Source organism: Dendrobates tinctorius, unplaced genomic scaffold (genome assembly GCF_039654945.1).
Source record: "Dendrobates tinctorius isolate UK_male_01 unplaced genomic scaffold, ASM3965494v1 ptg000205l, whole genome shotgun sequence".
NCBI classification, from domain to species: Eukaryota; Metazoa; Chordata; class Amphibia; order Anura; family Dendrobatidae; genus Dendrobates; species Dendrobates tinctorius.
In genome coordinates this window covers 12,056,719-12,075,000 of record NW_027361872.1, presented here as the reverse complement: position 1 = coordinate 12,075,000, position 18,282 = coordinate 12,056,719, and the positions used below count along the sequence as shown (strand labels likewise).

Here is an 18,282-nt window from a genome sequence, read left to right as displayed (position 1 = left end):
GTTCTCGAGTGCGTTTATTTAGTTTTTGGGGTGGGGCTAAAGTCATAACCGTAAAATCTGTGCGTGTTCCACATGGATTTAGTTGTGGGTTTGGTGCAGATTTCACTCACTGGTGAAATCTGATAAGAATCCATGCAAAAAAAATAGAAATACCGTATATTTAAAAATTCTGCTCCACTGGTCAATATGTGCACTGAAAATATCCTCAACCTGATTTTGTTTTCAGCCTCATCTACTTAGCTGGTAATGTATTATTTTCTGCTTGAAAATCTGCGCCAAATCTGCAACATGTGAACTTGGCATTACAGGCTGAAATATCACCACGGTTTTTGTGAACCGCGATTTGTCCAGATTACAGTTAGAGGAAGAACGACGATTGATGCAGTCAGTAAAAAATATTAAAAATAAAAAAAGCAAGAAATATATATTTGGTAAATCTCAGGGTTTGCCATTTCCCCCAATCAGCACGGTTTCCTCTCGTGGAATCCTTCGGTGCTTTACAAGAAATTTTGCAAGATAAAAGGTTTTACTGTAAATCCGAAGCCAAGACACCGAGAGAACAGACACAGAAAGGAACGCAGAGCAGGAGCGCCACATCGCAGAGGATTGTCTCCTTTTAAGGAAGGAATTACTCAGCGGTGTTCCTGGCTCAGGAGGACGAGTAGGAAGAGCCGGCGTCTCCGGCAGTCAGAGCTCGGAGTCGTGCAGAGGTAGTAGTCACTGCCAAGAGACAAAGAGCGGCTGAGGGTCAGCGAGCAAGGAAGTGAAGGATAGATGGAACCTAAAGGGTTTTCACATACATAAAAAAAAAACAGTGCTTTACTTACCCCACTCAGATCCAGCGCCAAGTCTCTGTCTGCATTGATTTCAACGCTGCAGCCAATCACTGATCTTAGGCTGGCTTCACATTAGCGTTTTTTAGCACAGCGCATCATGCGCCCCTATGTTTAACATGGGGACGCATGGTCTAGCGTTTACACGCGTTTGTATGCGTTTTCGTGCAGTGTGCGCCTAGGCACGCTGGATGCAAGCTGTTGCATTTTTAGGCCGTCCAACCCGTGTAAAAAAAAAAAAAAACCCGCATGCACAAGCGTTCGCACGGAATGCACCAAAATAACACATTACAGTCTATGGGAACACAGGCGTGCGCATGGACATGCGCACGTCTGCGTTTAAAATCGCATGCGTTTTAAGAGTTAACATGGCTAGAAACGCATGCGCCTAAAAAAAGCAAACGCGTGCAAAACGCATGATGCATTATTTTGCATGCGTTTCTATTGCGCATGAAGCGCAGCGCTAAAACACGCTGATGTGAAAGTAGCCTTAGCGGCTCTGTAGCACAAGGTGCTGAACTTACTGATTGGCTGCAGCGGCGTCGATGTATGCAACCCACACGTACACAAACGAGACTCAGAGCAATGTAGGACCTGAATATCTGACGCCCACTTCAGTCCATCATAATGGAAGAATTCGAGTAGAGAAAAATGATTTGTAGGCCCCTGATCCAGTGAGCAGGATGGTCGTCAATGGCATCCGACCCAGAGTCCAGCACCCTGACACCTCTTCTGATTAGCATTGCAGTGGGGCACACATGACCCCGCGCAGATCCAACTGATCAGAGGAGGTGCGGCGGCCTGCAGGTAGGAGGACGTTCACAGCACCTGGTCCGGACGCCATTTGCTACAGGCCCGGCTGTTTGACCACGGGTCCTACAAATCTTTTCACTAAACTCTAACAATCATGTACGATTAAACTTGCAAGCAACTTACAAAGGGTTGTTCCCTTTCAGTCAACAAATGCCTCCGGCCACAGGTTATTATAAGGCTGTGTGCACACGCTGCAGAATCTGCTGCAGATTGATCCGCGCGGATTTTCAAAATCCGCAGGTCTTTTATCTACGGATTATCCTGCGGTTTTACCATCTCCACAATGGAGGAGATGGTAAACCGCTGCGGAATCCGCGTTGAGAAACCTCAGAAAATCCGCGCGGAAAATTCCGCACCATCTGCACTGCAGTTTCCATTTCCCATAGGGTATAATGGTACTGTACACCGCAGCAGAAACTGCTGTGGATCCGCAGGGCCAAATCCGCAGCGTGTGCACACACCCTAAAGAACCAGACTAAGCTGTACTCACCTTCCCCAGGTCCAATGACGAGGCTCCACCACAGTTCCCGGTGTCTGACGTTGGCTGCGGCGCTGACATCACATAAAATTAGTGAGCACGATATGTTAGCGCTGCAGTCAAAGCCAAACACCAGGAACACAGGAGGAGATTCACTGGTGGACCCGTGGAAGGTGAATAGAGCAGGTTTATATATATATATATATATATATATATATATATATATATATATATATATTTTTTTTTTTTGCTGTTGTGAAAATTACCTGCATCTGGGGACATTAATTGAAAGGGAACAACCCCTTTAAAGACATACACTTCAATTCAAAGGACAGGGGCCTTTTTCTTCCCCAATTAAAGCTATGAAACTTGACAGAATCTCCCAGTGTATACATCGTATGAACCGATGGAGAGGAACAGGTCGGTAAACCTCCCTTTTCAGCAGCACGGATACAGAGAAGTCCGTTCTTTTCATCACATATGGCCATCGCCTTAAAAAATAAAAAGGACACTGCACAGCACAATTTGTATCCCTCCCCCAACACTGGTGCTAATGGACGAGTTTTTGCTGCAGTTTATGTTGAGAAATCTTCCTGTACTTCGAGGCTGGAACATTTTACAAATAGAAGATGAATTCCTCATATTACTATCTTTTCTGATACATAAGTGAGTGTCATATCCGGTGATTGTGGCCGCACACGGCTCCTAGGGGCCACATCACAGGTACTGGTGTGTACAGCGGTCTTACGTCTCACTGTTGTGTGTCCGGTGATGATTTTTGTGATTCTTTGCTGCCCTCTAGTGACATTTTCACAGTATAGCAGGGTTCTCACGCGCTAATAAATAGTTTGTTGTTTTATACATGTACAAAGAAAGCTGTCGGTGATGGGAATTTGGGTCCAGTGGGCGGTCCTATCAGTGACTGACAGCTTGCTTTGTACATGTATGCATGCACAGATAGCTATCAGTCTCTGATGGGACCGCCCACTGGACCCAAAACAGCAGAGGTTTAAATGATTGAAACACAGATTATACTGAATCTTTTTTTTCCCCCACAAAACAATATACAATCTGCTCGTCTCCTCCTGCTCTATACCACGGTGCCTGCAGATTGGACGTCACTTTCCAATTTCTGCAGTCGATCACTGTACATGCTCACATCAATATAAAGTAGCATACAGCAGGCTCAGTGGCTCCTCCTAGTGGTGGCTGCAGGCGGACAGCATTTTGTCAAGTAATTAAGTCCATCTAATTTGGATTTAAAGGGGTTATCTCCTATCCACAGGAGAAGTCTAAAGCGGAGAATCTTTTTTTCTTCCACAGGCCATTTCTCACAGTGAACTGCTGGTGAACTCACTAAGCTCAGCGCTGAACCGTGAGACTTTTTGTCACAGAGCTAGCGGGGATCTCACCACAGTTTAGGGGCCCTGCTGGGAATTCAGCCTCAGTGACCGGCGGTAACCTTGATGACGGCACGGCCGGTCACTGAAAAAAACTGTTTATTCCAGACAAGGTTTATGGTATGGGACAGAACGACGGACAGGTGAGGGATATTGTTATTTATTTTATTTTATTACAGGAGACGAGGGCTTCAATGGAATTAGGCGTTAGGCGAGTATAATTGCGTTTGTTATTTTTAAATAAAAAAGGAAAATTGTATTTTATTTTTATTTCAAATAAAAGGACTTGATTCTGGCTGTGTCCTTATTTACAATACAACTATAGGATTAGTAATGGATAGGTGTCTTATAGATGCTTCTCCACTACTAACCTGGGGGGCTTGATATCACCTGACAATATAAAGGTGATATTAACCCCACAAATATCACCCCACTTACCACTACTACAGGGCAAGTGGGAAGAGCCAGATAAAGCATCAGAATTGGCGCATCTAATAGATATGCCTTTTCTGGGTGGATGTGGGCTGCTATTTTTAAGCTGGGAGGCCAATATCCATGGCCCCTTACCAGCATGAGATACCAGCCCCCCAGCTGTCTGCTTTAGCAACGCTGGCTGTCAAAAATTGGGCGAACTCATGCCATATTTTTTAATTATTTACTTAAATAATGTAAAAATTTGATGTGGGGACCACTCTATTCTTGATAACCATCCTTGCTGAAGCTCACAGATGAGGGTTGCAGCCGGCAGCTGTCAGTTTTGCATGGCTGGTTATGAAAAACGGGGGGGGGGGGGGAACCCCCACGCCAATTTTTTTATTACTTATTTATTGAGCAGGCTGATGAATACTCCCATCAACTGCCGCCTGCTCTCACTGTTATCAGTTAAATACAACTCTCAACATTGTCCCCTGCTCGCCCTGATCGCATGAAACGACGTGTGAAAGAGCCCTAAAACCGGCCCTGGCTTTAATTGACCTAAAAATCACATGCTGTTAAAAATTAAATGATTAATCCACTGATCTCAATGACAAAAAAAAAAACAAATCATGATAGATTTGTTAGGGCTGCTGCAGACAACCGTATTTTCCATCTGACAGAACAATGGATTGCACTCGGACCAGTGTTATGCTACGAGTCGTGCACATGTCAGATTTCACATGTTCGAGGACAAAAAGAATCACAACAAGCCTGAGTTGGATCAGATTGCACCCGGCCATGCAAGTCAATGAGTCTGTAGAAAACATCAGACTGCATTTGGATGACATCTGAGTGCAGTCCGAATTTAACAGACTGACAAAATGGAGAAATTATTTTTTTTCTATGTTATCATCAGAGGCACTCTGATCTGCATAATCGGTTCAACTCTCTGCACCTGCCTTAAAAAAAAAAAAAAAAAAATTCATGCAAAGTGACGCACTTTGCTTTAATCCCACAGAAATGAGTGAGATTGGTCACTTTTTTTTCCCCAACGCTATAGGTCTAGGTCCGGAAATCTATGTAAGGCTATGTGCACACGCTGCGGTTTTGGCTGCAGCGAATCTGCAGACAGTGTACAGTAGCATGTAAGTCTATGTGATTTACATTCTGCTGTGCACATACCGTGGATTTTTAACTGCGGAAAAGCTGCGATTTTGAGTCCACAGAAAGAAATGACATGTCACTTCCTTTCTGCAGATTCTGCTGCGGTTTACCATCTCCTCCATTGTAGAGGTGATAAACCGCAGGTCATTTTACCTGCAGTTCCGCAGATACAAATCCGCAGACCAATCCGCAGCGTGTGCACATAGCCTAAAGCAGGGGTCCCCAACCACCGGTCCGCGGACGCAAGGGGAGCCGGCAGCGGTGCAGCAGCTGATACTCGGCGGCGGTGCAGCAGCTGATACTCACCTTGCATCCCTGTCGGTGCGGCAGCTTCATCCAGCGCTGAGCGGTCAAGTGTACCGCTCATTTAAGGTCATGAATATGGACGCCACTCCTCTCCCATAGGCGTGGTGTCCATATTCATGAACCTTAATGAGCGGTAGCACGTGACCGCTCCGCACAGGAAGAAGCTGAAGCGCCGCGAAATACAGGGAGGGAAGTTCAGCGACGTGAGGGTAAATATGATGGGGGAGGATGGGGGAGCCCAGCCATACATACACGGGTGGAAGCGGAGCAATATATACAAGGGAGGGAGAGTGGGAGCGGAGCAATATATACAAGGGAGGGAGAGTGGAAGCAGAGCCTTATATACAAGGGAGGGAGAGTGGAAGCGGAGCCATATATACAAGGGAGGGAGAGTGGGAGCGGAGCCATATATACAAGGAAGGGAGAGTGGGAGCGGAGCCATAAATACAAGGGAGGGAGAGTGGGAGCGGAGCCATATATACAAGGGAGGGAGAGTGGGAGCGGAGCCATAAATACATGAGAGGGAGAGTGGGAGCGGAGCCATAAATACATGAGAGGGAGAGTGGGAGCGGAGCCATATATACAAGGGAGGGAGAGTGGGAGCGGAGCCATAAATACAAGGGAGGGAGAGTGGGAGCGGATCCATAAATACATGAGAGGGAGAGTGGGAGCAGAGCCATACATACAAGGGAGGGAGAGTGGAAGCGGAGCCATATATACAAGGGAGGGAGAATGGGAGCGGAGCCATAAATACAAGGAAGGGAGAGTGGGAGCGGAGCCATAAATACATGAGAGGGAGAGTGGGAGCGGAGCCATATATACAGTCATGGCCAAAAGTATTGACACCCCTGCAATTCTGTCAGATAATACTCAGTTTCTTCCTGAAAATTATTGCAAACACAAATTTTTTGTTATTATTATCTTCATTTAATTTGTCTTAAATGAAAAAACACAAAAGAGAATGAAGCAAAAAGCAAAACATTGATCATTTCACACAAAACTCCAAAAATGGGCCGGACAAAAGTATTGGCACCCTCAGCCTAATACTTGATTGCACAACCTTTAGCCAAAATAACTGCGACCAACCGCTTCCGGTAACCATCAATGAGTTTCTTACAATGCTCTGCTGGAATTTTAGACCATTCTTCTTTGGCAAACTGCTCCAGGTCCCTGATATTTGAAGGGTGCCTTCTCCAAACTGCCATTTTTAGATCTTTCCACAGGTGTTCTATGGGATTCAGGTCTGGACTCATTGCTGGCCACCTTAGAAGTCTCCAGTGCTTTCTCTTAATCCATTTTCTAGTGCTTTTTGAAGTGTGTTTTGGGTTATTGTCCTGCTGGAAGACCCATGACCTCTTAGGGAGACCCAGCTTTCTCACACTGGGCTCTAAATTATGCTGCAAAATTTGTTGGTAGTCTTCTGACTTCATAATACCATGCACACGGTCAAGCAGTCCAGTGCCAGAGGCAGCAAAGCAACCCCAAAACATCAGGGAACCTCCGCCATGTTTGACTGTAGGGACCGTGTACTTTTCTTTGAATGCCTCTTTTTTCTCCTGTAAACTCTATGTTGATGCCTTTGCCCAAAAAGCTCTACTTTTGTCTCATATGACCAGAGAACATTCTTCCAAAATGTTTTAGGCTTTTTCAGGTAAGTTTTGGCAAACTCCAGCCTGGCTTTTTTATGTCTCGGGGTAAGAAGTGGAGTCTTCCTGGGTCTCCTACCATACAGTCCGTTTTCATTCAGATGCCGACGGATAGTATGGGTTGACACCGTTGTACCTCGGACTGCAGGGCAGCTTGAACTTGTTTGGATGTTAGTGGAGATTCTTTATCCAACATCCGCACAATCTTGCGTTGAAATCTCTTGTCAATTTTTCTTTTCCGGCCACATCTAGGGAGGTTAGCCACAGTGCCATGGGCTTTAAACTTCTTGATGACACTGCGCACGGTAGACACAGGAACATTCAGGTCTTTGGAGATGGACTTGTAGCCTTGAGATTGCTCATGCTTCCTCACAATTTGGTTTCTCAAGTCCTCAGACAGTTCTTTGGTCTTCTTTCTTTTCTCCATGCTCAATGTGGTACACACAAGGACACAGGACAGAGGTTGAGTCAACTTTAATCCATGTTAACTGGCTGCAGGTGTGATTTAGTTATTGCCAACACCTGTTAGGTGCCACAGGTAAGTTACAGGTGCTGTTAATTACACAAATTAGAGAAGCATCACATGATTTTTCGAACAGTGCCAATACTTTTGTCCACCCTCTTTGTTATGTTTGGTGTGGAATTATATCCAATTTGGCTTTAGGACAATTCTTTTTGTGTTTTTTCATTTAAGACAAATTAAATGAAGATAATAATACCAAAGAATTTGTGTTTGCAATAATTTTCAGGAAGAAACTGAGTATTATCTGACAGAATTGCAGGGGTGTCAATACTTTTGGCCATGACTGTACAAGAGAGGGAGAGTGGAAGCGGAGCCATATATACAAGGGAGGGAGAGTGGGAGCAGAGCCATAAATACAAGGAAGGGAGAGTGGGAGCGGAGCCATATATACAAGGGAGGGAGAGTGGGAGCGGAGCCATATATACAAGGGAGGGAGAGTGGGAGCGGAGCCATAAATACATGAGAGGGAGAGTGGGAGCGGAGCCATAAATACATGAGAGGGAGAGTGGGAGCGGAGCCATATATACAGTCATATGTAAAAGTTTGGGCACCCCTATTAATGTTAACCTTTTTTCTTTATAACAATTTTGGTTTTTGCAACAGGTATTTCAGTTTCATATATCTAATAACTGATGGACTCAGTTATATTTCTGGATTCAAATGAGGTTTATTGTACTAACAGAAAATGTGCAATCTGCATTTAAACAAAATTTGACCGGTGCAAAAGTATGGGCACCCTTATCATTTTCTTGATTTGAACACTCCTAACTACTTTTTACTGACTTCCTGAAGCACTAAATTGGTTTTGTAACCTCATTGCGCTTTGATCTTCATAGCCAGGTGTATCAAATCATGAGAAAAGGTATTTAAAGTGGCCACTTGCAAGTAGTTCTCCTATTTGATTCTCCTATGAAGAGTGGCATCATGGGCTCCTCAAAACAACTCTCAAATGATCTGAAAACAAAGATTATTCAACATAGCTTTTCAGGGGAAGGATACAAAAAGTTGTCTCAGAGATTTAACCTGTCAGTTTCCACTGTGAGGAACATAGTAAGGAAATGGAAGAACACAGGTACAGTTCTTGTTAAGCCCAGAAGTGGCAGGCCAAGAAAAATATCAGAAAGGCAGAGAAGAAGAATGGTGAGAACAGTCAAGGACAATCCACAGACCACCTCCAAAGACCTGCAGCATCATCTTGCTGCAGATGGTGTCACTGTGCATCGGTCAACAATACAGCGCACTTTGCACAAGGAGAAGCTGTATCGGAGAGTGATGCGAAAGAAGCCGTTTCTGCAAGCACGCCACAAAGAGTCGCCTGAGGTATGCAAAAGCACATTTGGACAAGCCAGTTACATTTTAGAAGAAGGTCCTGTGGACTGATGAATCAAAGATTGAGTTGTTTGGTCATACAAAAAGGCGTTATGCATGCGCTGTATTGTTGACCGATGCACAGTGACACCATCTGCAGCAAGATGATGGTGCAGGTCTTTGGAGGTGGTCTGTGGATTGTCCTTGACTGTTCTCACCATTCTTCTTCTCTGCCTTTCTGATATTTTTCTTGGCCTGCCACTTCTGGGCTTAATAAGAACTGTACCTGTGTTCTTCCATTTCCTTACTATGTTCCTCACAGTGGAAACTGACAGGTTAAATCTCTGAGACAACTTTTTGTATCCTTCCCCTGAAAAGCTATGTTGAATAATCTTTGTTTTCAGATCATTTGAGAGTTGTTTTGAGGAGCCCATGATGCCACTCTTCATAGGAGAATCAAGTAGGAGAGCTACTTGCAAGTGGCCACTTTAAATACCTTTTCTCATGATTTGATACACCTGGCTATGAAGATCAAAGCTCAATGAGGTTACAAAACCAATTTATTGCTTCAGGAAGTCAGTAAAAAGTAGTTAGGAGTGTTCAAATAAAGAAAATGATAAGGGTGCCCATACTTTTGCACCGGTCAAATTTTGTTTAAATGCAGATTGCACATTTTCTGTTAGTACAATAAACCTCATTTGAATCCAGAAATATAACTGAGTCCATCAGTTATTAGATATATGAAACTGAAATACCTGTTGCAAAAACCAAAATTGTTATAAAGAAAAAAGGTTAACATTAATAGGGGTGCCCAAACTTTTACATATGACTGTACAAGGGAGGGAGAGTGGGAGCGGAGCCATATATACAAGGGAGGGAGAGTGGGAGCGGAGCCATATATACAAGGGAGGGAGAGTGGGAGCGGAGCCATATATACAAGGGAGGGAGAGTGGGAGCGGAGCCATATATACAAGGGAGGGAGAGTGGGAGCGGAGCCATATATACAAGGGAGGGAGAGTGGGAGCGGAGCCATATATACAAGGGAGGGAGAGTGGGAGCGGAGCCATATATACAAGGGAGGGAGAATGGGAGCGGAGCCATAAATACAAGGAAGGGAGAGTGGGAGCGGAGCCATAAATACAAGGGAGGGAGAGTGGGAGCGGAGCCATAAATACATGAGAGGGAGAGTGGAAGCGGAGCCATATATACAAGGGAGGGAGAGTGGGAGCAGAGCCATAAATACAAGGAAGGGAGAGTGGGAGCGGAGCCATATATACAAGGGAGGGAGAATGGGAGCGGAGCCATAAATACAAGGAAGGGAGAGTGGGAGCGGAGCCATAAATACAAGGGAGGGAGAGTGGGAGCGGAGCCATAAATACAAGGGAGGGAGAGTGGAAGCGGAGCCATATATACAAGGGAGGGAGAGTGGGAGCAGAGCCATAAATACAAGGAAGGGAGAGTGGGAGCGGAGCCATAAATACAAGGAAGGGAGAGTGGGAGCGGAGCCATAAATACAAGGGAGGGAGAGTGGGAGCGGAGCCATATATACAAGGGAGGGAGAGTGGAAGCGGAGCCATATATACAAGGGAGGGAGAGTGGGAGCGGAGCCATATATACAAGGGAGGGAGAGTGGGAGCGGAGCCATAAATACAAGGAAGGGAGAGTGGGAGCGGAGCCATAAATACAAGGGAGGGAGAGTGGGAGCGGAGCCATATATACAAGGGAGGGAGAGTGGGAGCGGAGCCATATATACAAGGGAGGGAGAGTGGGAGCGGAGCCATATATACAAGGGAGGGAGAGTGGGAGCGGAGCCATAAATACATGAGAGGGAGAGTGGGAGCGGAGCCATAAATACATGAGAGGGAGAGTGGGAGCGGAGCCATATATACAAGGGAGGGAGAGTGGGAGCGGAGCCATATATACAAGGGAGGGAGAGTGGGAGGGGAGCCATATATACAAGGGAGGGAGAGTGGGAGGGGAGCCATATATACAAGGGAGGGAGAGTGGGAGCGGAGCCATAAATACAAGGGAGGGAGAGTGGGAGCGGAGCCATATATACAAGGGAGGGAGAGTGGGAGCGGAGCCATATATACAAGGGAGGGAGAGTGGGAGCGGAGCCATATATACAAGGGAGGGAGAGTGGGAGCGGAGCCATATATACAAGGGAGGGAGAGTGGGAGCGGAGCCATATATACAAGGGAGGGAGAGTGGGAGCGGAGCCATATATACAAGGGAGGGAGAGTGGGAGCGGAGCCATATATACAAGGGAGGGAGAGTGGGAGCGGAGCCATATATACAAGGGAGGGAGAGTGGGAGCGGAGCCATAAATACATGAGAGGGAGAGTGGGAGCGGAGCCATAAATACATGAGAGGGAGAGTGGGAGCGGAGCCATAAATACATGAGAGGGAGAGTGGGAGCGGAGCCATATATACAAGGGAGGGAGAGTGGGAGCGGAGCCATATATACAAGGGAGGGAGAGTGGGAGGGGAGCCATATATACAAGGGAGGGAGAGTGGGAGGGGAGCCATATATACAAGGGAGGGAGAGTGGGAGCGGAGCCATAAATACAAGGGAGGGAGAGTGGGAGCGGAGCCATATATACAAGGGAGGGAGAGTGGGAGCGGAGCCATATATACAAGGGAGGGAGAGTGGGAGCGGAGCCATATATACAAGGGAGGGAGAGTGGGAGCGGAGCCATATATACAAGGGAGGGAGAGTGGGAGCGGAGCCATATATACAAGGGAGGGAGAGTGGGAGCGGAGCCATATATACAAGGGAGGGAGAGTGGGAGCGGAGCCATATATACAAGGGAGGGAGAGTGGGAGCGGAGCCATATATACAAGGGAGGGAGAGTGGGAGCGGAGCCATATATGCAAGGGAGGGAGAGTGGGAGCGGAGCCATATATACAAGGGAGGGAGAATGGGAGCGGAACCATATATACACAAGGGAGGGAGAGTGGGAGCGGAGCCATATATACAAGGATGGGACAGGGGAGCCATGCATACAACAGGGGGAGCCACACAGAGCTGGACAGGACGGGGGGACCACACATACATTTTCTAATGATTAGAAAATAATCAGCATGTACAGTACTCCAGTACAATTTTTCTTAAGTGCTCAATGCTCCATTTCCTTGTAGGTTCCAATCATCATTAGCAGTGACGGTCATCAGTAGAAGTAGCCCAGTGCTCCCACTGAAACAGAGAAACAAGCCAGGTGCTCCCACTCATTCAAAACCTATGGTGAGTTGAGTCACATTATAAATGTTATAATTAAATGATAAGTATGCACTGCTATACTACAACCGCGTCCATAGCCTCGCCCCCTTATGACCAAAGCCCCGCCCCTGTCACACCTCCATCCCTGCCCTGCCGGGCCATGGAAGAATGGTCTTGCTTGAAGCCGGTCCCTGGTGCAAAAAAGGTTGGGGACCACTGGCCTACAGGTTCTCTCATATCTGTGAAGAAAAAATAGCCAAGATTCTCAGCCAGAAAAGTTTTCCTCACCTAGCATCCATCTGCAATGCATTTTTAACATGAGCTTTTACATACACTAATTCGCTTTCATTTCAAGCTAGTTTTCTAACTAATAAAGCAATCTTATATACAGAGATAGACGATACTAGGCAATATGTCAGTGAGATAATCTGTACTTAGCTAATAAATAAAAAAAATGGCATGGGGTCACCCTTATTTTTATTAACCAGCTGAGGTAAAGCAGACATGGTCTTAACAGTCTGGGAAGAGGGCAATAATCATGGAGCTTCCAGGCTATTAATATTATCTCACAACTGTCTACTTAGCCTTTACTGGTTATTAAGAAAGGGAGACCCCGCACCTCCTACAAAAAATGTGGTGTTCCTACAATTTTTAATAGCCAGCAAAGGCTAAGCAGACAGCTGTGGGCTCATATTAATAGGCTAGGAAGGGGCCATTGATATTAGCCCCCTCCCAGACTAATAAAACCATTACCCCACTTGTCATTGTCAGTGCACCAGGGCAAGCATTAAGAGCTGTGGCTAAGCGACAGAATTTGTACATCTAAGGAATGCACCATTTCTGGGGTGGCTGAGGGTTGGTGTTATTAGTGTGGGCGGGGGCCCATATCCATGGCCCCTTTCCAGCCTATTAATATCAGTCTTAAAAAGCAGTCTGCTTAGCCTTTGTGGGTTATTAAAAATTGGGCCCCCCACTTTTTTTGGGTACCCCCTATTTAATAATAAGAAAATGCAAAGTAGACAGCTGTGAGCTGATATTTATAGCCTGGGAAGCGCCATGATTATTGACCCTTTCACAGACTATTATGACCAGTTCTCAGCTGTCTGCTTTCCCACAGCTGGTTAATAAAAAATAAGGGGGACAACCACTTTTAATTTAGGAGTACACATTCAAGGTTTTAAGCAACAATATCTGCTTTGGGTGGTACTGACCCTCATTAAGGAGACTAGTCAAGTCTGAAGTATTATTGACAATGCTCCATGGGGAAAAAAAAACATGCAAATTGTATTCCTACTCACGGGGACAGAGACTAGCGATATGATCAGTCATACTAGCCAAGGTACCCAACCACTATTCCCAGCCAGTTTGCAAAGAGAGAGATGCGTGTGTGACAATGGCCATGGTTCAGAGAAACGCCCCAGGGATCACACAGGATGATGGAGACCACATTACTCAGCGCATCCAAGCAACAAATGAAAAGGCTGATGTGAACAGATCTAGTATGCGGACATCAGAAGACAATATCCCAGGCATGGACCACGGAGAGGGACAGAAGGACGGACAGGTAAGGTATATGGCTGTTTTATTACAGGAGATGATGCCTTCAATGGAATAAACGTTAGGCAAGTATAACTGTTTGTTATTTTTAAATGTAAAAGTGTTTTTTTATTTCAAATAAAAGACTTTATTCTGGCTGTGTCTTTATTTACCATATAACTATAGGATTAGTAAAGGATGGGTGTCTTATAGACTGAACAATAACAAGTTGACATCAATGCCACAAATATAAACACCACTTGCCACCGCCACACGGCAAGTGTGAATAGCCGGGCAAAATGCCAAAATTGGTGCATATAATAGATGCCTTTTGAGGGCCGCTGCGGGCTGCTATTTTTAGGTTGGCGGGACCAATATCCTTGGTATCTTACCAGTCTGAGAATACCAGCCTCCAGCTGTCTGCTTTAGCAAGGCTGGTTGTCAAAAATGAAGGGGACCCCATGCCGTTTTATTTATATAAATAACTAGCTGAAGAGCCCGGCGCTGCCTGGGCATAGTAACTAACTGTGGTTAGTTATAACAAATTATAATTATCCTCCATCCCATAGTCCCGTGCCCATATACCATCATACATATCCTCCATCCCATAGTCCCGTGCCCATATACCCATCACACATCCTCCATCCCATAGTTCCGTGCCCATATACCCGTCATACATCCTCCATCCCATAGTCCCGTGCCCATATACCCATCACACATCCTCCATCCCATAGTTCTGTTCCCATATACCCGTCATACATACTCCATCCCATAGTCCAGTGCCCATATACCCATTCTCCATCCCATAGTCATAGAATCATAGAATCGTAGAGTTGGAAGGGACCTCCTGGGCCATCTGGTCCAACCCCCTGCTCAAAGCAGGATTCGCTAAATCATCCCAGTCAGATGTCTGTCCAGCCTCTGTTTGAAGACTTCCATTGAAGGAGAACTCACCACTTCTCATGGCAGCCTGTTCCACTCATTGATCACTCTAACTGTCAAAAAGTTTTTTCTAATATCTAATCTGTGTCTCCTCCCATTCAGTTTCATCCCATTGCTTCTAGTCTTTCCTTGTGCAAATGAGAATAAAGTTGATCCTTCTACAATGTGACAGCCCTTTAGATATTTGTAGACAGCTATTAAGTCTCCTCTCAGTCTTCTCTTTTGCAAACTAAACATTCCCAAATCCTGCAACCTTTTCTCATAAGACAGGGTTTGCAGACCGGTCACCATTCTGGTTGCTCTTTTCTGAACTTGCTCCAGTTTGTTGATGTCTTTTTTTAAAATGTGGTGCCCAAAACTGGACACAATATTCCAGATGAGGTCTGACCAAAGAGGAGTAGAGGGAAATAATGACTTCATGTGATCTAGACTGTATGCTTCTGTTAATACATCCTAGAATTGCATTTGCCTTTTTTGCTACTGCATCACACTGTTGACTCATATTCAGTCTGTGATCTATTAGTATACCCAAGTCTTTTTCACATGTGCTGTTGCTTAGCCCTATTCCTCCCATTCTGTATATGCTTTTTTCATTTTTATTGCCCAGATGTAGTACTTTGCATTTTTCCCTGCTAAAAACCATTCTGTTAGTTGCTGCCCACTTCTCCAGTTTATTTATATCTTTTTGAATCCTCTCTCTCTCTTCTCTAGTATTAGCTATCCCTCCTAGATTTGTGTCATCAGCAAATTTAATCAGTTTACCCTCAATTCCTTCATCTAAATCATTGATAAAGATGTTGAACAATACAGGGCCCAGGACAGAGACATTCTTCCAACCGGATGTGCAGCCATTTACGACCACTCTTTGGGTCCGATCACTAAGCCACCTAAGTGTGTGTGCAGGCGCTGCGGAATCTGCTGCGGATTAATCCGCACGGATTTTGCAAAAACCGCAGATAAACCGCAGGTCAAAAGACCTGTGGATTATCTGCGGTTTTGCCTGCGGTTTGGTCCTGCGGATTCACCATCTCCACAATGGTGGAGATAGGAACCCGCAGCGGTTTCTGCAGAAAGAATTGACATGTCACTTCTTTCTGCGGTTTCAAAACCGCAGCAAATCCGCGCGGATTTTTCCGCAACGTCTACACAGCGGTTTTTTTTTTTACCATTCATTTGAATGGTACTGTACAGCGCAGCTAAAACTGCTGCGGGTCCGCAGCGGCCGAAACCGCTGCGGAAACGCAGTGGAATCCGCAGCGTGTGCACATACCCTAACAGTTGCCTTGTCCATTCCATACTTAGTCATTTTTTCAATAAGGATTGTATGAGATACTTTGTCAAATGCTTTGCTGAAGTCAAGATATACTATATCTACAGCATTTCCCTGATCCACCCAATCAGTGATTCCGTCATAGAAGGAAATTAAGTTAGTCTGACATGACTTATTAGTTACAAACCCATGCTGACTCTGTTTAATCACTTCATTCTTATCCAGGTATTGACATACATATTGTTTAATAATTTGTTAAAAGATCTTTCCTGGTATAGAAGTCAGACTCACCGGCCTATAGTTGCCTGGGTCCACCTTCTTCCCCTTTTTGAAGATAGGAACAACATTATGACATCATAATGAGGGGCGGGGCTTGATACACACACACTTTTTCCCCCATTAAGTAGATAGGGGCAAAATTGTTTGGATTAAAGAATATACCCCTCGATTCTTCATAACCAGCCTTGTGAAGCTGACAGCTGAGGATTGCAGCCCACAGCTGTCAGTTTTGCCTTGCTGGTTATCAAAAATACTGGGGAACTCACGCCATTTTTAAAAAAATTACTTATTTAGAGAGCGGGCTGCTGAATACTCCCATCAGTCGCCGCCTGCTCTTGCTGTTATTAGCGGCAGTAGGCTGATAGCAGTAGTCACATCAGAAGACGCCAGTGACAAGAGGTAAACTTTATACCACCAATTACAGCTGTGGGCTCATGCTGTCATTTGACAGTGTGGGAGCTGCGGCTGTCTGACCGGCGGTAATGATTTTACCCCCGATCAAAGACAGTGTTTACTGCGCTGTCATGCACAGGGGTTCGCCCATCACTACTCGTGGGTGCCCATAAATACCTAAAAAAAAAGGGCTTTATACATGTCCTGCGCTGCACGTAAATCCTGGTCTCCTATGACGCTCAACCTGAGCTTCACAGGAGGACCAAGATGGCAGTGACGGGAACCTTCACCAGGTCCCTGGTGGTCATGATACCCCATCGGTGCATCACGCAGGGGACGATGGAAGCCGATGTGCCAGAGCATTAGCAACCATGCCAAATAAACACCGTGGTAAGAGACTAACAGTGGAAACTAAATGGTTAACAGCAGCGATCGAATCTCGGCTCTGGCTATGTAATATTGGCGGCATTGACTGTGTGTGGAGGGAGCGCAGCTCCCGAGCCCCGTACGCACGCGCCCACGGTGAGCGCGGCTCCCGAGCCCCGTACGCACGCGCCCACGGTGAGCGCGGCTCCCGAGCCCCGTACGCACGCGCCCAAGGTGAGCGCGGCTCCCGAGCCCCGTACGCACGCGCCCACGGTGAGCGCGGCTCCCGAGCCCCGTACGCACGCGCCCACGGTGAGCGCGGCTCCCGAGCCCCGTACGCACGCGCCCACGGTGAGCGCGGCTCCCGAGCCCCGTACGCACGCGCCCACGGTGAGCGCGGCTCCCGAGCCCCGTACGCACGCGCCCACGGTGAGCGCGGCTCCCGAGCCCCGTACGCACGCGCCCACGGTGAGCGCGGCTCCCGAGCCCCGTACGCACGCGCCCACGGTGAGCGCGGCTCCCGATCCCCGTAGGCACGCGCACGGGGAGCGCGGCTCCCGAGCCCCGTAGGCACGCGCACACGGGGAGCGCGGCTCCCGAGCCCCGTACGCACACGCACACGGGGAGCGCGGCTCCCGAGCCCCGTACGCACACGGGGAGCGCGGCTCCCGAGCCCCGTACGCACGCACACGGGGAGCGCGGCGCTGACTTAACATCTGTCATAGTTTATGGGGCTACATCTCAGAGTATGCCATCCTCCCGCCTACACTGCGGATGTCTCCATAGCCAGGCTTTGGGTGAAAGCACCATTGTTTTGCAGATTTAGGTTCGGTTCTGCCACAGATTTCACTTTTTCCACTGCAAAAATCCGCAGCAGTGTGTATGGGCACCAGTACTGCCACCAGCCGGGTATAAGTGACTCCCCCTCCCGGCTCCACCATTATCCGGGTACCTTGATGATGCCTTGCATCTTGTCATGCAGGGCTCTGAACTCGTCGGGCGGCAGCTCCGGGTACAGCTCCGTCTGCAGCAGCTCGTCCGTTATCTCCGTGTTCCGGTAGTATCTCCTCTGGGAGATGCCGCTCAGCAGCCCGCTCAGGGCTTTACTGCTCTCCACATCAGCCATGACAGCAGCGCCGACACGTGACCGGCAGCAGCCAAATCATGTGACGCTGATGGTTGGCGAAGGACGGCTGGATGTGGGGCAGCCATGTGTTGGTTGGCACGCTACTGCGGGGCTAATCTTTTATCAATGCTGGAGCACGAAAATAACAGGGGGAGATGCTGACAGCAGCCAGTAATGTTACAGGACTGATTTTCAAAGCTGTAAAGTATTAGTGTGACTGGTTGCTAATGGCAACTGCTGCAGTTTTTCTATGCAGGAAGCT

At 46.9% G+C, this 18,282-nt stretch overlaps 1 protein-coding gene across 2 annotated transcripts in view; it reads right to left on the bottom strand.

Annotated features, from left to right (window-relative positions):
• The window catches only part of COMMD1 (copper metabolism domain containing 1), an 86,395-nt gene that overhangs the window by 60,471 nt on the left and 7,642 nt on the right, over positions 1–18,282 (bottom strand). The window contains exon 1 of one of the 2 annotated variants that reach the window (XM_073554037.1): positions 17,847–18,114. The exons of the other annotated variant lie outside the window; for it this stretch is intronic. Coding sequence (XP_073410138.1) covers positions 17,847–18,020 — 174 coding nt within the window. The 5' untranslated portion in view covers positions 18,021–18,114. Of the gene's footprint in view, positions 1–17,846; positions 18,115–18,282 lie in introns of those variants that run through there. 2 annotated transcript variants of the gene reach the window in all.